General features: G+C 41.3%; 1 protein-coding gene across 9 annotated transcripts in view; it reads left to right on the forward strand.

Annotated features, from left to right (window-relative positions):
- RALGPS1 (Ral GEF with PH domain and SH3 binding motif 1) overlaps positions 1-24098 on the forward strand; it is a 130234-nt gene that overhangs the window by 19893 nt on the left and 86243 nt on the right. For 3 of the 9 annotated variants that reach the window (XM_074846286.1, XM_074846290.1, XM_074846291.1), the window contains exons 1-4: positions 3460-3560; positions 7405-7525; positions 20075-20201; positions 23185-23292. In XM_074846286.1, coding sequence (XP_074702387.1) covers positions 20145-20201; positions 23185-23292 — 165 coding nt within the window. In that variant the 5' untranslated portion in view covers positions 3460-3560; positions 7405-7525; positions 20075-20144. Of the gene's footprint in view, positions 1-3459; positions 3561-6699; positions 7151-7404; positions 7526-15889; positions 15989-20074; positions 20202-23184; positions 23293-24098 lie in introns of those variants that run through there. The other 6 variants (XM_074846292.1, XM_074846293.1, XM_074846287.1 and 3 more) reach the window with 5 other exon arrangements.

A 24098-nucleotide genomic window follows, 5' to 3' on the forward strand; every position in this document is an offset into this window, starting at 1 on the left:
CACACCCAAAAAAGTTTGGCTGTTGAGATTAACTAATCGTTCATCATTTTAAATAACAAACAGAACTTCTTGATCCAAGATAACACTAAGCCTGAACTGCTTATCAGAACTACTTTCATTTGGTTCATTTTTCCTAATTTCTACACGGTATAACTTGCTTCCCAAAACCGTGCCTGTAATTTCAGTAGCATAAATATAAGCAGGGAGTTATCTTTTGGTTTATGGGTATCCACCACTCTAAATCTACTCTAGCTATTGTGTATAGATGTTCTTGTAATATGAAGATTTACAGGATTTTGCTTGGCACTGCTATGTGTCTGCTTTGCTGGAAATTACCATTTGTGTAGCAGGGTCAGCAGAAGGAAAGATGTGGCCATTCTCGTGCAAAGCCTTACATGGGGATGGGCTAAATAGCAGAGCATAGTAGAATTAAAAAGCAACTAGAGATTCTGACAGAGGTGCTCTCAAAACCCTTTAAGAGATGCAAAGTTCTGATACCCTGAATGGAATATTAATTCATAATTCAATTAGTGACATTTTCAGTGTCAGTTTGTACTTATTTGCCCAGTGCCAGTGTATCTTGGATGCATCTTGGTGGTTTGCTATTTATAATAATTTATAATCCCCAGTATCAATCCAGGCTGGGAGAGGAGGGGAACTCCAAGGAGAAGGACTTGGGGGAGTTGGTGGGTGGAAAACTGCCTGTGAGCCAGCAACGTGCGCTGGCAGGCCAGAAAGCCACCCGTGTGCTGGGCTGCACCCAGAGCAGTGTGGGCAGCAGGGGGGGGGGGGGGGGGGGGATTCTCCCCCTCTGCTCCCTCTCGTGAGATCCCCCTGCAGTGCTGGGTCCAGCTCTGGGGGCAACAGCAGAAGGATGAGGGGTGACGGGTTTAAGCTGACAGAGGGCAGACTTAGGTTGGATCTAAGGAAGAAATTCTTCCCTGTGAGGGTGGGGAGGCCCTGGCACAGGTTGCCCAGAGAAGCTGTGGCTGTCCCCTCCCTGGAAGGGTTCAAGGCGAATTTGGATGAGGCTTTGGGCAACCTGGGCTAGTGGAAGGTGTCCCTTCCTGGGGCAGGGGATGGGACTGGATGGGCTTTAAGGTCCCTTCCAGCCCAAACCACGATGATTCTATGAATGCTCTGAAATACCTCAATTTTTCTCATCTTTGCTGGCACATCTGAATTCGGCATCAAGGGAAAAACAGACTCTGAATACTATGCTATAAAACACCACGGTTAGCAAAGCGGGATATAGAAGACACAGATTTTGTAAAGAGATTAAGGCGGCTAAGGAAAATAATTGATTTAGGTTAAAAAAAACCCAGTTCTGTTCAACTGATCTTTGTGTACATGCAGACACGTCCCACATTGTTTAACTTTTCATAAGGCAAACTTATTGGAAACAGCTTGAGGGGAAGCTAGAATAGCCAGTGAGCACGACATAGCAGAGAATTTATTTTCTTTCAGCAATAATTGCACAGGGAAGATGGAGCCTGATCCCATGGCCGCTACATTTCATTAACTATATGAAATAGCATATTACAGTTGTCTTGTGCATGGATTTATGGAAAATTTAAATCAAATATTCAATCAAATGTCACTTGAACTATAGACAGAAACGTTTCCTTAAATTTTGGGGAAATTATATGGCTAATGGCATTGTCTAAAGAGACATTATTTGGCTATTTGCATTTTGCCAATCTTTTCAAATAACTCAGTACAGTACAGCCCTAAATCTTGTCTATGCATTTTTTTCCACCAGAGGGTGCTGGCCAATTTTTTAAAATGTAAGTTACGTAGGGATGATTTAAGGTGCTGTACATAGCAGAAACCTGAAACGGGAACTAAAAAAGACATTTCCAATCTTCATTTATTACGATACCCTCAACAGGAGCAGCTGTAATTCCATTCTCAGCAGGGCAGAGTTTATATCCAGGGTCTCAGATCCTGTTGTAAGGCACAAGACCTGTTTAGGCAGTGGACTTTATCACTTTGCAGTACTTTATGCATCAGTTTGGAAACTCTGACTTAGAACCTCATCATTATTAGGGTAAGAAGTGACTTAGTGTTCATTTTTTTTCTGAATCCTTGTAGAAATACCGGTAACTATATGACTTTCTAAAAAGAGGACTGTAGCCCACGAACTGCTGTTCCAGTGCATGGTGATACAGGACAGAGTGGCAAACATTTTGCCAGAGAATCCTGTACTCTTGCTGCGGTGGGAGATGATGGTAGAAGTTTTAGAACAAAGTGTGTGTAGCTCAGCAGTACCAATAGGATAAACAATAAGGAGTAAATAGTCCATGCCTGTGAAATGATTGGAGATTCATATGAAATTTATTTTAATTCTTCAGCCATTGGAGGGTGGGAATATGTAGGGAAAACGCCTTTCCACATAGTGGCTTTGGCTTTGTTGTGGATATTGGAGCTGTGTCCATCAGTATTCACAAGCAGATCCCAAATCTGTGTTTCAAGTTATTTTTACGGTTTATTCTCAATTTGAGTGTTTCTGTTTCAGAAAGAAAGCTCATGCGTGTTTAACTGGGATGTCTGAAGGTGTTTGAACTGCTCTGGATTTGGCCGTCGTTGAAGACTCGGAGACTGGAAAGATCCCCCCCACCTCTCCCGAATCCCGCAGCCTCTCCCCGGGCTGTTCTCCCCTGTACGAGCCCCGGGCTCGGTCCGGGGGGGTGACAGACACCCCGCAAGTGCCTCCCCCGATCCCCCCCGCCGAGCGCTGCTTTTAGAGTGGCTTAATACGGAGACAGAGGCCCCTTCCCTCGGCCCCGCGGCTGCGAGCGCGGAGCCCACCGCACGGCGCCCAAAGGGTTAAAGCATTTACCGTGGGGTAAGTTCAAGCGCGCGGAGCGGGGCGGGACGGTTCTCGCTGCCGAGTAGCTCAGGGAGGCCCACGAGGCCCCGTCCCACCGCCCGCGCAGGACGCGGCGCTGCCGGGGGCTCAGCCCCGCGGCGCGACCGTGACCGCGCCGCGGGGCTGGGGGCGCCGCGACGCCCCGTGACGTGTCGGGAAGATGAGTCGGCGTCCGCGCCGCCCCCAGGGCAGGGCGGGTAAAAGCCCGTTCTCGGCCTCCGCGTCCCCCCGGGGAGCCCGTGGACCCGCGGGGCGTGGCGGAAGGGCGGCGGGAGCCGCGCTGGGGGGGGGGCTGCGGCCCGCCGGGCCCGTCCCGCCGAGGGGCCGCCCCGGCGCCCCCGATCCCGCAGCACCAGCCGGGCCTGGCGGCGGCTCCGCGCCCGCGGGGGGGCAGGGGGGCGGCGGGGGGGCGGGGCCGTCTGCGCGCACCTGCGGGCGGCGGCGGCGGCGGCTCCTGCGCAGTGCCCGCGCGCGCGCCCGCCCGCCCCGCGTCCATTGGCCAGCGCTGTTCGTGCGCAGCGGCGATTGGCCGGCGGGCCCGTCAGTCTGGCGCGCCCCGCCCCTCGGTCCGCCTCGGCCTCGGCCTCGTCGCTGCAGCGGGCGGGGGAGGGGTGCGGCGCGGAGGGCGCCTCCCGCCCGGAGCCGGCGGGTCCCCGCGCCTAGGGGCGGCGGCCGCGTCCCCGGACAGGTGAGAGGCGGAGGGGCTCGGTGGGGCAGGTGGGACCGGGCCGACGCCCCCCACACACACACACCTCCCGTCCGCGGGGCGGCCGTGCTCGCCCTGTCCCGCCCCGCCCCGCTGGGCCCGCCCGGCGCAGCCCCCTGCCCGCCGCCGGCGGAGCTCTGCGGCGCCGGGCCCGGCCGGCAGCCACCCCCTCGCCCCCATTCCCCCACCGGCCCTCCGGGGGTTAGCGCGGGGCGCAGCCCGCGGGCAGGTGCGTGGGAGGGGTGGGGGGTCCGCTCCTCTCCCCGCGGCCTCCGGGGCCCGGCGGCGCGCGGCGGCCGCGTAACGTTCTCGCGCCGGGCCGGGCCGCGCCGCCGCCTCCGCGCTCCCTCCGCGCGGCGATTTCGGGGAGCGGTTGGGTCCGCGCGGCGCGGAGGGGGCGCGGGGGGGGTCGCCGCGCCTTTGGAGACTCGGCCCCGGGGGGGGGCAGGTGGAACCACCTGCCCTTGGCAGCGTCCCCCCGCACTGAGGGCGTCAGTGGGAAGCGCTGCCCATCGCGTGAGTTGCGCTGCGCGGAAGCTGTTCAGCGGCCTTTGGCGGCCGAGATCTGTTCTCAGTTCACGTAATTTCTGGTCTGGCTTCAACACGTCCGAGGTGTTGGTGTGCGGTGGAGAGGGAACTGATGTTGAACTTGGCCGCAGAACCGAGCACACCTGCTGTCTGGAGTCTGTTGTTCTGAACCCGAGAAGATGGAACACACAGGGTCTCTTGTCTTACTTACCGTTGAAAAAAAATTAAATCTGGGTTGTCCCTCTTACCATGTGGAAAGATACTCCTTGCCTTAAAGACCTTCTCATGGAACGTAGCGATCTGTGCCTTTGATGTCCAACAGGTGCTTCTAGAGTCCAGTTTGTTTTCGTGTTGAATGTTTCACAGACTGTAGCTCAGACTGAAATGATTCATGTCAGGAAAACACGCAGCTTTTAGAATAAGGAATTTCTCTTGTCACAGAATAATGTAAATTGGGAAGAATCTCCACAGATAATCTAGTCCAAATCCCTGCTCAAAGCAGGGTTAGTTTAGAGCAGGTTGTTCAGTGTCCCCCTGTGTTTCGAATTTTGAGATTCCATAAGCTCTCTGGGCAACTTATTCCAATGCCTAAGCATTTTCATTGTGAATATTTTTTTCCTGATGTGTGATTGGGATTCAGCTTCCTGTGACTTGTCTCTGTTGCCTCTTGTCTCTTCACGTTTTTGCCTTGGAGGAAAGTCTGGTTCTGTCTAACCTGTAATTTCCCATTAGGCAGTTAAAGCCAGCAGCAAGACCAGTCCTTAGCATAGTCCTTTTAAGATTAACAAACCCAGTTCTCTCAGCCTCTCCTCTGGCATCTGAGCTGGCTGTCTCATTTTTTTGTCAATTAAAGCCTAACTTTCAGCTCACCTTTGTCATATATATTCTGTTTCCTGACCAATATGCTAGATACAGTCTTCGATCCAGATTTGTTTTCTGAAACTACATCAGGATGGCTTTCTGGAAGAGTCTCTTATTTTGGACAGACAAACAAAAGTTTAATATTACTTTAATATCTTTGGGTTTATCTTCTAAAATGCCATCTTGAAATGATAGAAAATGAACAGCAGAAAGGTTTAAATATTTTTTTTTTGAATACCAGTTAGTGTTTTCGGATTTTAAATGTTGGATAAAATATTCTGCAACTGGTATATGAATGTAGCTTCCACTTTTGTGTTTCAGCAAAGCATAGCTGATCCTTTACCAAAGGAAAAAAGACTGTTTAAATAACACGGTTAAATTACAGTGCTTTCAATGATTTCCTTTTATGACTACATCTGTTGATTTTCTAAGCAGTCAGTAATAGATATTCAGAAGTATCACATCTCCTAAGTACAAGAATTTTTAAATAAGGAAGTAAACTAGTTTAAGTATTTTTTTTTTTAAAAAAAAGGTGTGTTTTCTCATGTTTGGATCTGAAAGCAATTTCCTATTTTGCAGAAATTTCTCTGCAATAAACATTCAGATACCCTCTTATGGGAGACGCACCAAAGACATTGAGGAAGATGGAAGGTTAATGGAAGTTTTAATAGTTGCTTTAGCAAGTAATATGAAATGTAAAGTTTTAGCACTACTTTACAGTTACCTAGGATGTGGTTTGGGATTATCTATTTTTCATAGGTGCTTTCTGGTTCCTGTCATTCCTTCATATACATGCTCGTAAATGTTTTCCTTGGCTCAAAGCTTTTCCTTAACTATAGTGGATAACTGGATTATTGTAAAAAACTATTTTTACTGGATTCGTTGTGTGAAACACATACTTCAGCTTGAGTGAACATTGGTCTCTTTAAAAGTTGTTCAGTTAATTTGTGCTGAGGTGCAGAGGTCGTCTTTAATTCAGGGTGCCAAATATTGATGAATTTTTTCCAACAAGAGGCTCTTTTCCCTGTTTGTTAATGTTTTCATGGACTTCTGTTTGTTGACATCAGGTGGCATGTGTATCTGTTCTTGAGAAATTTTTCTGTCTGCCCGATTGGTGTCTGTCTTCCACACCAAATGACCTTTGGCTATTAGCAGCATGCAGGAGGTGGAGAAACAGGAGGAATTAATGCTGCCGAATTGAAAAGTTCAGATGTGCTCGAGGCTGCCAGCACAGAGTTTGCCAAGGCGATTTTTTTCAGATGTATCAAATTTTTACTTGGAAAGTTAGTTTTCAAAGCTATTGAGAGTGAAAGAAGTAGACAGAATAGAGCAGACATGGAGACACACACAGAACAGCTTAATCGCGAGGGAGCAAATCTGATTGACAAAGCTGAGATGGGACCTGAACAAACATTACATCTGTAATTTTGGTTGAAAAGCTTGAATGGATGCTAACTCGCTTGTAACTTGTCATTTTGATTCTTTTATGAACTAGGATCGGTTTGCTCGTGCAGGGAGTGCCTGCTGTATGTATACTTGGAGTTTGGATGGGTTTTAAGGGTATGAAGAATACTGCTATTCCAGCAAAAGATAGCTCTCTTTGATGCCAGTAGGAATTGCATGTATTTAAAGACTAGAAGATACAAGTTTCTGTAAGTGGAGGTTCCTTGCTGCAGAAGAAGAGAGGCTGTAGTAGAGGCACAGTAGTAACACCATGCCATCTGCAGCGATTTTGGGCTTTATCAAAGCAACATGGGCTTTAATGGGATTTTCCAGTCAGTTTCCACATGAAAGTATCTCTCTTTTGAGATGATTTTCTTCTCATTTGATGTATAATTTTCTTAAACATCAGCTGTTATAAAAGTTGATACAAGGCAAAAGAGGAGGAAAGGGAAGGACTATGTCTAAATATCACCAAAGTCAGTTACCTAAACACTGTTTTCTCAGGTTTGTTGCTCATCACGTTTGATGGAAGAGCTGCAGCTGAATTTGCTGATACCAAGGAAGAATGATTGTATTTGGTTTTGTGTGCATTCTGCTTAGTTAACTCTTGAGGAAAACAAAGTGAGAATGAGTATCATTTACCATTCCTGAAGCACCTTGAAGGACGTGATTAAAACCAATAAGCAAACCCATCTTAGCTTGGACCTTGTGTTCATTGACAGAGTAAGGAAGAGTTACAGGTACATCTTTGGAGAATATTTAGTTATGAAATTTCTAGTATTCTTCCCTCTGCGATGTATTCTTTAGTTCTTTTGAGTTTGGGAATTTGTCGCATGCCAGTGAAACTAGAATGGGGAACTAGCCATCAAAGCTGGGAGGGAGAGCTAAGAATAAAAATACCAGAGTGCACGTTTTGGGCAAGGAATACACGGTTTGAGAAGAACTGAGTTCTATAATAAATGTCACCATAATCCTGTTTCCTGTTAACTTACAGGAATGTCATGCTTTTAAACAAGAGATAAACCTGCTGAATAGCCAGAGCTAGACCGAACAATGGATTGATGAAGGTGTGCAGCAAAATGGGTTGAGTGGGTGCAGAACTACCTTATTCCGCTGTAAGTATGGTTTTGGCTGTAAGCTGATTTTGGCTGGGATAGAGTTAATTTCCTTCATAGTAGCTAGTATGTGACTATGGAGTTTGTGTTCATGTTTCATTTATGTGAAGTATTGCCCGTTAACATAGGGTAACTATGTTGTTGGTTGATTTTTTTTTTTTTTTTCCCCAGGTGCTAACAGGCAGCCTCCATGAGCTGCTTTTGTAAGGGTGACTCGTGCAGAGTATCACCTGCATGTAGTCTGGATTACGATAAAGTAATGTAATGCATCACAGCAAAACTCCCCAACTGCGTTATGGGGAAGCAGTGGCCACTGAAATAGCAGTCCAGTGTTCTTTCACTGTTCCAGGAAAGTAAGACTGGCAGTTCAAGGACATTGCTTCTAAGAAGTGCCAGTGGGAGGCTAGATTGGAAAATCTGGTCTGATAGCCTGCTTGAATGGACGTGTGTGTTACAGTCAGGGTGCCTTCACACGATGTCTGTTGTAATGGGGATTGCTTCCAGACCAATTAATTTTAAACTAGTCTTCTGAGACGCAGGGGGCGGGTCTCTGTGCTAAATTTACCATCAAAATCTAGAGGAAGCCTGAGACGATTGAAGCTGGAAGTCTGATGCTTTTGAGAAGTGTCTTAGCTAACTGAATAATCCATTCTGGGACCTGTATGCATAAAGCATTCAGATTCTTGCACCCAGCACTTTAAAATTTCGGAATGCACATTTGTATTACAATTGCGTTGAATTAGTTTTCAGTTTAGCATATTGGTAGCTGATGACTTAATCTCGCTTTCAAAGTTGACATTATGACTGTGAAGGCATTAAAGGATTTCTTTATCCAAAAGCTTAAGATATGATACTTTCTTTTAACCTCAGCAGGGTCCAAGACGTGGCTCTGTTGCATCAATACTTCCTCCCTCCTATAAACACACATCTTCACAGCTGAGGAGGTGGCTTTTTTCTCCCATATCTGCTACTGCCCAGAAAAGCTGCTAGTACTGCACACCTACTAGTGCACCTGAAAGCCAGTTTGAAGAGGATGGAGCTTTGCTCAACTTGATGTGTGTTCTCTGAACAGTGTATATATCTATGTGACTTGTAAATGGCCAACCATATTGCATTCAGTGAACTTTTTTACATGGTCATATTCTCACATAAGTAATTCTCTTGTTGATTTTTCTGTCCTTCAGGATCTGATTTTGGCAGGTTTCTACAAACCTTGAGTTTTCTATATAAATTCTTTCCCTTCTTGTGTGTTTCCTAGTCCCTGTCTGTACATACTCTTGGCTTATTTTCCTGACTTCAGATCCTCTCATGCATAAGAAAGTACATGTACAAATAACTCCTGTCACATACCTTCTTGGGTAGATGTTTTGCAGTTTCTGTTGTGTGGTTCTGGTTTTCCTTCCTCCTTCTGTCATCTGTCTCTTCAATAGGTGGTTCCTTCCTAGGTCCTGGGATTTAAAGATGAATACAGGAATGTTTGACTCATTCCTGTAAATCTGCAGACAAGGAACACCATCATCCATCCTTTGTGTGCTAGACTTTAGTGTCTCTGAGAGCTTTTTTTGGGTATTGACTGTTAGACCTTATTGGAAGCAGAACCCACTCTTGCGGTGGCTGTAAGCCCTGTAACCAGTAACCATCTCCGAGCTGCTCCTATGCCTATCTTTTTCCTAAGCTCTCTGTTTGCAGGAGCCTCAGATTTATGGTTGTCTTCTGGAACGTGTTGACTGAAATAAGTAGACATTTACACTGTGTAGTCTTTATTGTACTTAAATACTCTCAAAATAATAAACATCTTTGTACCTCAGTTTCTACATCATTTGTGATCTGTGTTTAGATTTACATTGGGATTCTAACAGTTAAACTCTTGAGTCATCTAATCTTTCCAGGGCTAATTCTGTTCCTTCTTGCCTTTCCCCACCCCCAAAGTGAGTGAGTGCTCCTCTAATTGAACTGTGGTCCCCTTTGTCAAGGATACTCGGAATAAGCTTCATCAAGCGCTCAAAAGTCCATCACCCAACAGTTTTCTAGTGAGTCCAGCAAAGAGCTGTGAAGATGATGAAGGGACTGAAGCATCTTTCGTATGAGGAGAGGCTGAGAGCTGAGGCTGCACAGCCTGGAAAAGAGAATGCTCAGGGAAAGATGTCACCAATGTATAGAAATACCTGATGAGCGGATGGAGCCAGGATCTTCAGTGGTACCCAGTGAATGGAAGAGGCAATAGGCACAAATTAGAATAGATAGAGTACATGGAACGTACATGGAAGACACATGGAATTCCACCTCAACACAAGAAAACGCTTACTTACTGTGAGAATGATCAAGCACTGGAACTGGTTGCTCAGAGAAGGTGCATCATCCATGGAGATAATCAAAACTCAACTGGATGTGGTCCTGGGCAAGCTGCCCTGCTTGAGCAGGGGCATTGGACTATATAACCTCAGGATGGCCCTTCAGCCTCAGCGGTTCTGTAAAAAGATAGTTATTAAGATTGTGGGTATTACAGAGCCTGAGAGACAGCAGGCTTTCTGAACTAACTTTCTGCAGGTGAAGCAGAAGGAATATGGCAGTAGTTGTGGTGAGTAACACTTTCTGCTAAAGAGGGAGTGTTTATCACAGTCCTACATGAACATCCTGACCATTGGAGTATAGGTTAAATCACGGGCAAGGTATAGTAATGGGAATCATTGCCTCCTACACTGCAAATCCCTTCCAAAATATTTGCCTTTTCAGCCTAAATGACTTGGCAAAATTAGTACAAGTATGAAACTAGTTTGGAGTGATGGAAACTGTGAGGGATAAATGATTGTCTAGTCCTAAACTCTGTTCTTCAGGAGTTAGGACGGTGCAATCTAGCCTTGTCTTCTAAATGACTTCACATCAACCAAATTGTGACACTTTCTCTGTATTTATTTCCATTATTTTTCTAAGGGATGCTGTAAAATAGGTTTTCAGAGTAATTGCATAAAACCCCTAAAACCTAGAAAGCACTTTTTCCCATTTTCATTTTGTAATCTATCAAAGATGAGTACCTATTCTTTTCTGAGTTATGATTGCATATTAAAACAAAAGATTTAAGACATTTTGAAAACAGGCCTGTAATAAGTTAAGATTCACTGCCACCTAGTGGAACATTGAAAATTTTAAAGTGTTCTAAAACTCGATTAAATAAGCTTTGGAGAAGATAGTCCACGTGTTTTTATGGTTGACACAGAGATTCCAAGTGGCAGCAAAGGATACTAGATTTCTTTTTTGGAGTAGCTTATAGTCGTTATTCCTCACTTAAGAAGTGCAACTTTTTTATTCCCCATTTATGGTGGAACATGTGAGATACTCCTGCTGATTTCTAACGTTTGAATACAAAACCAGCTTATTATTAATGAAACACTTGGAAACTACAAAGGCTGTTATACTTTTGTGGCAAATATTGTAAATACTAGTCCTTACTAGTTCCTCTAGTAATATGTAATAGTTCCTTACTAGTAAGTTCAACTTACTAGTTCCTCTCTGTAATAGGTTGTTTATATACTATTTCAAGATATGTTAATGGTGTTTTGTGTGACAGGCAGGGTGTCTTCTAATCTTGAGGCTGGTACTAAATATGAAACTTCACCTAGTTTTCCTGAGAAATTTATATCAACACACTGTTTGACTAGAAATTACTGCTTTAGTTGAGAGGCATTTTTGTCAGTTTCATGATGAAAATGGAAAGCTGGGTTTGCAGAACCAGAAAATACATTCCAGATGCCAAAAACTTACCACAATGCAGCTTTTATCTAACATGGGGAGGAGTATCTGCAGCACTGATGTGGGAGTGTCAGATCAGTCGAGCTAAAGGAGAGCTGTAGTCGCCTTGCCATTTCCCAGCAAATCTGCACTTGTATGACAGATGAACAACCTGGTTACTTACAGCTGTTCACTGCAGAGTCTGGACTTGGCTGGGGTGATTTCATTTTGTCAGTGCTGGTGGAACTTGCCAAGTATGGTTGTGTGCTACACTTAGTAGTTTCTGTTGCTCAAGAAAGTGATTTTCAGCATTAAAGCTTTTGTTGATATGTGTCCTTTATTAATTAATAGATCATGAAAACAAGAGAGGACTCTGGTGGTAATCACTGGGGTCTTCTGTATTGTATGTCATAAGACTTCCTTGAATTCTCATTCGGTCTTCTTGTGGAGGGTTGTTTTGCTTTTTTATTTAAATAAATAAATTCAGCCTTGATGTAAAGACTTCCGACATGGGTAAAATTCCACAGCCTGTGCAGAGTTCTTCAAATGATTTCTTAATACCAGAAACCTTCACTGTATTTCTTAAGTTTTTAGGTATCCAGAGTGAGATCTTTCTACTATCTTTACTTAGTAGAATGCCACTTTATTATGTTTCTTTTGCTTATGCAAGTGGTGTTGATCATGTCATTACTTTAATTCTTGGTGCAGTAAATGATGGTAGAGAGAGGAGAACCCTGAATAGTTACCTTGTAAATATAATGAATGGTCATTAGAGTGAACTCGATTATCAGTGGATATAGTAAAGTTATGGGGCATAATCAGGATAAAAATAGCATCACACATTCAGACCTGCATTGTCAGCTTCCTGCTTTTCCATGGTTCTAGCAACTAAGAATTCTGTGAGATATTTAATAATTTTGAAATAAATTTTGACAGTTTAGGAGCATTATGAAGAGCCTTTTCGTTATCAGATTGTGCATGCAGCTCTTAAACTGTAAGACTTTGCGTTCATTACAATTTTGAAAAAGAAGAACTTATTTTTATTCAGCTTGTAGAATGTCAGCTTACCTTTGTTGTGTAGTGATTGTCACAGATTTCTTTGTATCTGGGTTGCCCTATAACTAAGTTATTTGGAAAATCCAGGATTTGAACTGCTGTAGGGCAACCTGGCTATGACAAAGGAATCTCTGGCAGTCTACTACTGTAACATGAGACTAGTCAAGTAGACCATATCATAAAAGCATGACCTGAGCTCCAGATGTTTTTACCTGCTGTTAGGTATAGTTCAAATCAGTTGTGTATTTGTAAAACTCGAAGAGTTTGGGAACTGGATTCTGAAGTTGTTTCTTAAACTCATCACCGCAGCTGCTTCCCTCCCAATGTTAGAACTCATTTGAGCATATGTGCGCTAGAAAGGTGGAAGTAGGGGAGTTGAGACAATTTTGGTAAGAGAAAGCAACTTTGAATCTGCTTTTTCGTGAGTTGGACTTGATTCATTGGCAGCTATTGGGCGGTGCTGCAAGAATCTGTTTTTATGCCTGTTTGCTCAGATATTGAAGAATATCTATTTACTTCAGTGATTTCAGTTTGTGGTCAGCTAAATTAGTGGGATTAACATGTAGTTGATCCACAGCCCTTTAGTAATATTTTAGTGGTTTTGGTTAAAATCCTGTTTCAATCTGTTGGAGTTGGCAGGTCCAGTGATCCTAAATTGGGGACACACTTTGCTAGTTCTGCTCAAGTTCTGTATTTGTGCTGGTAGTGTAACAGTGACTGGTATAAATCTCTGCACTAAACCGTGGAGTGCTGTTTCCCTTCAGGAGGAGTATTGTCACTGGATCTTGTCACAGGCCAATACAGGGATTTATATACTAAATGATAAATATTATTTCTATTACATTTTCATTATTATTTATTAACTATAAGAAGAAGTTTCTCAGAAAAGAATGTGCTGAGACTAGTAAATTGTTTGCGGTGTATTTTATCCATAGGTGGTACTGTTGCCTAAAGCATAATGAAATCTATTAGGGACTTGCTGGTGAAACGATACTGACAAGACACAAGGCAGTTTTCACTTAGGAGGATCTTTAGTCCTGGCTATTTAATCTTCTCTAGCCTAATTGTTTTTTACGTACTAAATTGTTAGTAGGCAATTATTTTTTAAACCCAGGCTTTTGAATACTTCAGAATTTTTCGTATTGTACAATATGGCCACCAAGGTCTAATGTTGAATTATTTCAGAAGGACTTTTAAATGGAAAGAGCTTTTTCATATAAAGCATTGTGACTAGACAGTTCAACTGTCCAGTCTCTCATGTGCGTTTATGCATTGTATCTCATGAAGGGGCTCAGAATGGCCTGCAAAAGATTGCTATTGTCTGAAGGAAGTGGGGTTCACATGGATCATTTCTGCCTTTACTATAGGAGATGTGGTCCTTTTCCTCTCCACATTGCAGAAATCATCTGTGAGGGGATGAGAAATGGGGTTTGAGAGGTGATACTTGGCTGGACGGGGGCACTCAGAAAAGTGAAGATATGTGGTGTTTGAATGTACTAAACTTTTGGGAGTGGATGCTGTCAGGAATAAAATGGTTTTACATCCATGTTGCTCAGTGCTTCTGAGGTTTGTGCATTAACTTTTCCCTAGGTTAGCAGGTATCCACACAGCACTCAGCAGAGGCTTCTTTGAACGATGTAAACAAATTCTTCTCTAGCAATCCTTCCAGACTGGCTTGCTCTGTCACTGCAATGACAAAACAGCTGTAAATTGCTCAGACTCAAAAGGATTTTGAACATTTACTTTTTTTTCCTGTTTTTAATACTAAAATGATGATACTAAACAAAAGAAGCTTAGTGAGGGGGGGGAAAAGGTATGTAAATATCTAGACATGGAGAACATGCAATGCATGGTTTTAGATACTTTGATGCTAATTGCTTTTTTTCTCTTTGTTTAGCAATAACACAAAAAGATGGGACTTCTTCCCCTTACGAGCCTCTGGGCTGAAACTGGATGTGATGTAGATGGTGATACAAGTTTCACATCAGTGGCTGAATGCAAGCACAGGGGCACAAGTATAACCACATTATTGTTTCATCCTGTTTTCATAATACAGTCCCATTTTCCTCTTCTAATATGTTAACTGTGCTAACATATTCTCATTTGTACTTTACGCCCACAGCATCTGAATATGACTTTGTTCATGGTTCATCAAGGAAAGACACATTCTAATGGTGAACATCTGGAGGGATAGTTTTGGAATGAAGAAAGAGGAAAATGAGTGCAATGGTGAAAAACAATTCAGAATTGAATATGGAGCTCTATATGGTGTATTGTAAACGTGTCCTTGGGTTGTGGCAATTGCCAATGAAGTGGAACGTATATTGTTGATTTTGCTGGAGGTAGAAAGCAAGATTCGCTCAGTATTCTTCATTCCCTTATCTTGGTCGATGAGAGCTAACCGTTCTGATGTTTGATACCAAATTCTGGAAGGCATGTCCTCTGAAAAGTGGCTGAGGACTTTGGGTTCATCTTGTTTGGAGAAAAGGAGGCTGCAGGGCGACCTCATTGCTTTCTAGAGCTTCCTGAGGAGAGGATGTGGAGAGGGAGGTGCTGAGCTCTTCTCCCTGGTGTCCAGGGACAGGACACATGGGAACAGCTCAACGTTGAGTTGAGGGAGATTCAGACTAGATATTAGGAAACATTTCTTTATTGAGAGGTTGGTAAAACCCTGGAACAAGCTTCCTAGAGAGGTGGTCGATGCCCCATGCCTGGCAGTGTTTAACAGGCATTTGGACAACACCCTTAATACCATGCTTTAACTTTTGGTCAGCCCTGAAGTGGTCAGTTGGACAAGATGATCATTGTAGGTCCCTTCCAACTGGAACTGTTCTATTCTAAATTTATTTATTTAAAGAAGAAACCCAACTGGTAACTTTGTTGGTTCCAACCAAGTTTCTTAGTGCCCAGATGGGGCCCTAGTGCTGTTCAGTTGTCTTGACTGAAGCAGTTGTGCAGCTGATTTAAGCTTAAGAACAGTTATCTTTTGGTAGAATAGCGAAGTATGTTTTCTTAAAAGCATGCTGCAGCTGTCAGCTCATGAGTCAGTGATATTAGGAAAACCGTAATAAACTAATTAAAGTAGTAAGTAAATGGGGTTTGAAATCAGCTAAGACAGTTAACTTTTGGAGCTCGGAATGGCCGTATCAGGTCTGATCAAAAGCCTGTCTAGCTCACTGTTTTTTCCTCCAGTAAGAACAATGATCATCAGTGGTTGCTTACATGGTTAATCTTGTATTTGCTGAGAGCAGTGTGAACAGTTAGTAACTTCCCCAGGTTGCTCTGCTAGCATTCAGAAACTAAAACACAGAGACTTGGCCAGAGGTGATATCTGTGCTTAAGAGTCTTTTAGTGACTTTCCTGTGAGTTAGATAACTAGTAATGAGAATGAACTTACGGTCATTGTAACTGGAGTATATGCATATTACTAATAGCAATGCAAAATTTGCATTTCTGCTTTGCAGAGAATGTCACTCTGTGCCATAGATGGCAAAATTTGACAAATGCTGGTGTAATAATGGCTACAGGGATTACTTGTGTGCTCAGTTTTGATGGTGGTGTTTTTGTTTTTGTTTTTTCCAGTTTAGTTGTTCTTGCAGTGTCTTCACTTTTGCTTCAGAGAGAACTACATATCTAAATGGGTTTTTTAAGTTGGCAGAGAGGAACAGACAATCTCTGGTGGTATGTATGTTTGCATCCTGATTTATCCACCTTGCTTCTGGCAATCTGTGAGCGAGCTCTGCTGCAATGTGTCTGTGAACCTGCTGTACAAACAGATAAGGTGTTTTGTTTTTTTAACACCATTTGTATAATGCATCATTTTAATGATTAACCTGAGCAAGTTGAAAGAATTTTTAAGAAACAAAAGCTTATGAAAAGAAATTATATGTCATTTTAGCGACTTTTTACCTTTTATTGCCAACATATTGGACCTTTGATAATTTTCAGAATTTCAAAAATTTCTTTTTAATCTTGTTGGAGTGAATTATTGCAGGTATGGGGCAGTAGCTTTTCTACTGATTATTTTTAATATCTTTCTGTATGCAGTCTGACAGCCTTTTGTTACAGTAGACTTAGTAGCTCCACCGTTACTTAATTTGCAGAGTAATACCTTCTGTGATAGCAGGTGTGGAAATACTTCAAATGACCAGGTGATTTCAGAAGAATAAAAACTCCTCCTTGGATTTGACTTAAAAGGATAATTGCTCCTTATGACTTTCCTCAAGGCAGCAAAACAAATGGGTGTGTAGAGAAGTATTTTTTCATAAGAGATGTGAATCTTGGAGAAACCTATGCACACAGGAAAAAGCAGTGCATTTTTAATGCTTCTGTTACACTTGAAACATTTTTGGGGAAATTTCTGGTTTGGTCCTTTTTAGAATGAAAGTACCTAACCTTGCAAGCTTTTTCTATGTACTGAATGTTGAAAGGCAGAAGTATGTTAGTGCTTTTGGTTTCAGATATTAAAGCACTTTTGTCTCTTCTTGGTTTAGTGAATGTTAAAACTTGGAGTAAAACTGAGCTTGGATGGGACACAAGGTCACATATGGGATTTTTCTTTCCCCTCTCAGAGCATTTTTGAGCCCCCGCACACTGGAAAGCCCAGTCAGAAAGGCGGAGAAGGAGGAGATGAGAATATTTTTGTGGCCTTGATGTAAATGCCACGTTTTAAAGAAATTACATCATTAAAATTGCTTTCCACTTCAGTATCTCTAAGGACTATTAACAGGAGCAACTCCAGACCTAGAAATGCTTTGTAGACTGTTAGTGCTCAAAATATGAGTTAATTTTATCAGGACACAAGATAAAGGAAATTGCTTCGTGACTGGTTTCAGTGAGGAGATTCTGGCATTGTCTGAAACCCAGTTACTGATTTGTTTCCTGCATGCCCATGAGATTGAGGGGGGAGGAGTTGTTTGTCATGTAAGGCCTTGTGGGGATGACAGGTGGGGTGAAGACCTCATCTTTCTCAAGGGAGTAAAATAAGAGGTTGTTTTTATTCTCAGCTGCTTGCTTTTCCAGTGTTTTCCTGTTTGTGTGGTCAGAGTGTTGTGGGAAAGGGTGAGGAGACAAAGGGAGATGTGGCAGTAGCCCTACTTGCATATTTGAGTTTTGCTAAGAGAACGTGTACAGGAGTTCCTGGCAGCGACTGCCACAGGGTTGATCTGTGTGTGCATGGGGAATGGTGAAACAGCCATGCTGCTTGTTTTCTCAATTTAAAGCACATCAGAGCTTGAGCTGACTTGGTAATTCTGTGAGCAGTTCTTGGTTTTCGTGTGTGCAGACACTTATGCACATGCAGAGACACACATGAATAGTTCTGCTCTTAGTAAGTATCTATATCTGAAAAATTTTTGCTAGATGTCTGCTAGCAGCATGCTTAAAGCGTGTGTCAACTTTCTGCAACACTGCCAGTTCTTTGCGCAGTGAAACAGGGGTATATGGTGTCTGTATTTAGCATGTTCCTAGCAGCCAGTTTAGGTTTAATAATTAGAAATAGTCAGGTACTTTAGTTTTCACCCCACAGGCTTAATACTGATTATTTGCTTTGGGAGGAAAAGTTCTTCTTTCTTTTGAGGCAGGTGTTTGGATTCAGCAGTCTCTTCTGCGCAATTCTGTGGGTCTGGACTGTGTTAGCTTTTCTTATGCCCATCCTAACAAGCTTTCATGGAAGGTTCCATCTGGATTCTCAGATCTGAATCTTGCAAAGCTTCACTTACCTGACAGAGAGAGAGGCAGATCCTGTGCTGAGACCTTCTCTATAAACAGTGTTAGCAGTGGATCGTGTTAGGTTTGTAAACATCCATGGCTGTCCCCTGGGCACTTAATCAACCATTTCATTGTAGTCCTAAGAGTCTGTTAACATACCCCTGTAAGATTGTTCATGATGTCAGAGTAGTCTTAGATTTGAGATTATGTGGAATTTGCCTCATGATTCAATGAACATAAACTTCAAACATATCCAAATATATCATTATGACGTATTAGCTGACAAAATTTTCAGTGATTAAGATAAGACCATAATATGTTATGTTGAAATTTTAACTGACAGACTTTGTCAGGTACCACGTCATTGTGCTAATTGTCGTTGGACCATTAATGAAAGGGCAGCATTAACCTGTTAATGTGGTGGTTAGAATGGATGCCCAAAATGCACCAAATAGAGTATCTCTGTGAAGCCTGGTTTTGCTGTTTGAGAGTAGAATTTGAATTTTGGCTTTTACTTCATTCCAGATAGGTACAGAGAATGCTTGTCTACAGACAGTATCTTCTATAGCAACAATGAATTAAATCTTTAAGTTTTGCAGCAATAATCAGAGGTCCAGTGTGAGAGAGGGAACAGACATCCATTGGTGACAATTTTTTAAGTGACATGAAAAAGCCTTCTGAGTGATTTTGTGAATTAGCCAATCTTATGGTCAAATTTTGCTTGCTGTGTAGATTTGAAATAAAATTGCTTAGGATTCCCTTTGCTTTCCCTTATATGAAATTTTGACCAAAAGGAGTATTTTTGTGCCTGGAAGTATCTTGTCATTGGGAAAGTGATTTTACTTAAATGTGTATGTAATTCTTTTATGAGTACCCTTGCTATCTGAATTAAGTCTGTAATCATTTCAGTTGTTCTCATTTTAGTTATGCCTATTTAAATACAAATTTTATTTTTTCTGAATGAGACGCAACTTAATTAGATCTGTAGAATTATATCTCAACCCATGTCCTTATGGTGCATATCCTTTCGTGTATAACAATTAACATATATCCAAGAAGAGGTAGTTTGATTTCCTGGTATCATGGAGGGAAATATTTATAAATACTTAATACTTACCTTTGTTCAATGCTCAGAAATATGCTGTCTTGTATTTATTTATGTTTTATTTCAAGATTGATGGCTCTTTTAGATATGAGTACTACTGTTGTGTTCAATGACTTTGTTAATTGAGAACTGCAATGTGGGGTTTTTTGTTTGTGTTTTTTTTTAGTTTCCATTAAACACTTTGTAATTCTGGAACAGATTATTTGATCCAAGCGGGTAAAGGCAACTTCTTCATGGTACCACATACTCAGATTTTTTTTGTAGTCCAGTCTTTTGGTTTCTGGAGGAAGCTTAAGGTATATTACATACATGAAGTCCTAAGCCAATTTGGAACTGCATCTGCCTGCTAATTCAGTTTGGGAAAAGTCTTACTTCAGACAGTGCTGTTGCTGAGCCGAGATCTTGAGATTCATCCTTCCAACTAAGAAGGATGGTGTTGGCTGGTTCTCTTCTCTGGAAAACTTCTGTTCTTTGGGGCCTGACATAAAATGCTTTTTCAGGTGCACCTGTCTGTATAGATACTAGCGGAGGCCCAAGCAGCTGCAAATAGGATTTGTGCGTTAGAGGGATACAGTGGGACTTAAATCACCAGTTATGAGACGAATTCAAGCGATGAGCAGGGAAGAGTGAGGAAGCACCATTTTTTCAGTCAGTTAATAGCTTGGATTTCTTATTTTAAAATATGTTATGATAACATGTAGTTTCTGGATGAATGATGCCTAGCATGGGCTTCATATAAAACCCAATTCAACATAAATGACAACTAATACACTTTTTCCCCCTTCCATTTCTTGAGTTGATTGGGAGCAGGGATAAGGACTTGTCATGGCTTTAACGATATTCAGTCATACTCCTTCCCAGTTGGTACCTGAAAGAGAAAAAAGAATGAAATCTCTCATATTGTTGGGGTTTTTAAAATTTTATTTATTTGCACAAATACATTTGCTTTGCAGGAATCCTGTTTTCATCATGTTGTCTCACCAGTGCTGGCTGAGCTGAAACTTCCTGCGTCTTGGGGAGAGCATGTATAAAAGAAATGACCTCATGGCCAATGTGATGGTCACCTCCGCCACTCCAGAGGTACAGTTCCTTGGTTTTTGTTAGCTTCTGTGTCAAAATGGAAATTTTGGCTTGTTTCAACTTTCATAGAAGCGCTTTCCACTACTAATCCTGTCAGTCCTTTTTCTTACAAATACTGTAGCATTTGGGACAGAGCAATTTTAGAACACTCCATGGTTCTCAGTGTTCACAGCCAATTTATTTATTGTTGATGATGATGATTACTCATTTAGATTAGTTTTAAATATCATTTTTTACCAGTTACTCTATAATTTACAGCAGCCATTTATTATTGGTGAGTTAAGAGCAATGTAACATATCATCTAAATGGAGACAGTCAGAAATATTCCAGTTGATTTTTTTTTTTTTTTTTTGAATTTACTAGTCAGAAAGTATTTTGTAAGATTTTGTTCATTTCAACCCATTGTGTCTTTTGGAGACCAAGCAGCTCTGGTCTGCCTAGTTCCATCTTGAGCTGCTGTGCACAGCTAACAGCCTGTGTTTGTAGGTCCTAAAACTGAAGACTGCTTGGGTATTAGTTAATCTACAGAGTTTTTCTGGCTTTTTCATGTAATATTATGATGAAATAGTCTAAATCAGCTACAGTAAAGCTTGCCCAGTAAAGCACACGTTTTAAATGTACAATTGGAGGTGCTTTTTGCTTTTTAAAAAGGTAACATTTTGATGATGAAATCATCAAGGTGAAATTATTCTCTGCTTGAAAAATTCTCCTTCTTTGTCTCTTAAGACAGCTGAAGAGCTCTGTGAAGCAAGTTTTTCCATCATAGTGGTCCCTTTTGCACACACAACTTGATCCTGTCAAAACAGTTGTCCTGATTTTCATGAAACAAATCAGCTGTTTCAGTAGTGAGCCAATCTTTAAAAATCTTAGAGCAAAATAAAAATATGTGATACAGCTGTGCCCTGCAGAAGATCATTTTCTCAAACATAGTATAAATGCCCTCAGACTAACAAAAATAGTTTTTCATTCTCTCAAGTTGGGGGACATTTTAGTCTCCAGGGTCAAACCAAAGATTCTCCTAATCCGTTATTCTGCCTCTGATAGTTGCCAACAGCATATGCCTGAAGAAGGGCACGAGAGCAGTGCAAGCACAGGAAACATCCCACTGGTACCGTCCTGGCCACAGCTGTTTGCAACCCAGGGACTTCCTGAGGGGAAGGTCCTCTTTGCTGTCTTTCAATGTATTTGTCTTCCATAAATTTACCTAGTTCCCTGTTTGAAACTGCATCATCTTTTAGTTTATACAGAATCCCATAACAAGCTGTTTTTCAGCTTAACTATATGCTGTGTGAAGACCTGTATCCTCTTCTCTTTTAAAATCCATATCTGGTTTTAACTGATAACCCCTTCTCCTGGTGTTAGATGAAGCAAAGAGAGACCATTCCTGTCTTTCCTCTCACTTACTTTGTTGGTTACTGTACTTATTCCCCAAACGCACTACCTCTTTTCCAGGTTGAAGCACAGCCCGTCTTTCTTTGTAAAGAAGCCATTCCATACATGTGATCCTTGTTTCCTTGTTCTGAAACTTTTCCAGTTCTTTGATACCCCTTTTAAGATGGAGACTAATACTGCAAATGTATTCCAAGTTAGGGTGCACCATGGATTTATAAAGGACCATATTCATACTCTATTATATATTTTCTCTTTTCCTTTTAGAGACTTACTAAATCTTGTGAAGTCCCTTTTCAGTTTTTTATTTCCAGGTTTTGGTTTTTTGTTTTACCACACTGAATAAATAAAATTAAGATCCATAGCCATCAACAAATTGTCACCTCATTGTTGACTGTCTTTTCCAGGTTCTTGAATATATAATAATCATCACTTATCTATGCATAATTCTCTGCTGATTCACATATTCCCAGTGCTTGTAAACAACCATCTTGTAACAAAGAGAGTGTCTATGCTAGCGCTGCATAGTTTCCTTAATGTCTTTGGAGTGAGGAACCATGTCAGAAGTCTTTTGGAAGTCCAGCAAGACTCTATTAGTCATGTTCCTTTACCCACATGTCTGCAGGTACTGAGGCAGTGCTGCTCTTTCTGAATACCAACTTGGCAATTTCCCAATACAGCATACCTATCTGTGTTTCTACTAATTCCCCTTTTATTTGCTTCTTGGGTTTGCCCAGTACAAATGTCAGGCTTCCTAATCAGTAGCTCCCCAGATATTTTGTAGGGAAAAAAACCAATCAGCATCTCATTTACCACCTTCTAGTTCTTTGCTACCAAGTCAGTTTTAAGCAACAATTACATGTCACAGTTAGGTAAGATGCCAAAAAATCTTGTTCTGACAAGTGTTCTTCTAGCAAACAAATAACCTCAGTTATCAGGGCTTAAGATTTTATGTGCATATATTTTTATTCAGTATGTAGTTTTACTATTAAGAAATAGAAAAATAATGCTGTTATTATTATTAAATCACATTATTCCTAAAGAGTGGAAAATGAGCCACAAGGGCTTGCATCTGAGCCCAAGGACAGAAAGTTCAAAAGGAAGGCGAGGTACCAATTTTTAAGTCAAGACACAGCACTATTCTGAAGTACCCTGGAGCTAACATTGGGTTAAATTTCAGTACGTGTCAGTTTTTCCTTTTTTATAATGTTGTGGATAGAGCAGCATGATTTGAATCTACCCACTCTTTACCTTGCAGATTTAATTTTAAAATTTCCATTGAATGTGCATCTTCAAAATCCTAATGTGTTTCCTTTTGTGGGACAGCTCTTTTATCTAGTCTATGATTTTTCAAAATGGCTTTCTAAAGCTGGAAATCTCCCAGAGCTAAAATTGCATGTCACTATAGTTTTTGCAGACGAAAGTTGGAAACATTTGTGAACCATGCTAACCTAAATTTTATAATTCAGTGTTTGAAGCTTTTTGAAGTTCATACATTTTCTTGTCATTTCTTAATATTTTTACACATCTATTTTCTGAATTTGACATGAAATTCATCATTCTGCAGATAAGCCTACTATTTTTTCTTTGTAGGGTAGTAGCAGTTCAGATTCTCTGGAAGGGCGAAGTTCAGATTATGCCAATAAAAGCTACGATGCAGTTGTATTTGATGTGTTGAAAGTAACTCCTGAGGAGTTTGCTGTAAGTAGAAATGTTATTTTTGCATTTAAGCTTGTATAATATTCAGGGCTTGCAGGATATTAAAAAATACATAACTTTTTTCTTAACATAAAAGTATTTTAAATGAATTTCCAATGTTCTTGAAAACAAATTTGTGATTATATAAACTTTAACAAAATAAACATGTCTTGGGATTTAATCATTCAGTACTGGCCTGAGACAGCATATTTGTTTTTCTGTGTAAAGCCATTTGAATTTTTTCTAGTGCTTTAGAAGACCCTAGCGTAGATTTAAAGATGTTAGTTATCCACAGTCTGATTCTTTTTTTTTTTTTTTTTTTTAATTGAAACCACAAATACTCATCTTTTCTGCTGAAACATCAGTTTCTCAGGAAAAAATCAGTTTCTTAAAAGCAGGAAAGAAGCTTGTAGAGAGGAAAAAATTTGCACTCCTTAATAACAAGGTTTCAGTGCTAAACTGAAAGCAGAACTGCAGTTTTGGCAAAAGTGCAATACAGTTCTTGTGCTTGGCCTCTTGTTTTTAATTTGTGTGTTAACTTGCTGGGGAGCAGGAAGGAGTGAGGGTGAAAGCTACTGAACCTAGTTCAATGTTTTCATTAATATTCTGGGCATCAAAATGATGTTTTCCTCATTTGGTGCAAGATTGTATAATATCTGTTCACAAAAAAGTCCTGGAGATATGCCTACATTATTCCTACAAGTTTGTCACTTTGGAACAAATTCTCATGAGTCTTTAACACTAATACAAAGTACACAGATGAGAGCTGTTATTAGGTAAAAATATAAAAATACTCGGTTGGCAAATCT

The sequence above is a fragment of the Strix aluco genome, chromosome 20, assembly GCF_031877795.1.
Source record: "Strix aluco isolate bStrAlu1 chromosome 20, bStrAlu1.hap1, whole genome shotgun sequence".
Lineage (NCBI taxonomy): Eukaryota > Metazoa > Chordata > Aves > Strigiformes > Strigidae > Strix > Strix aluco.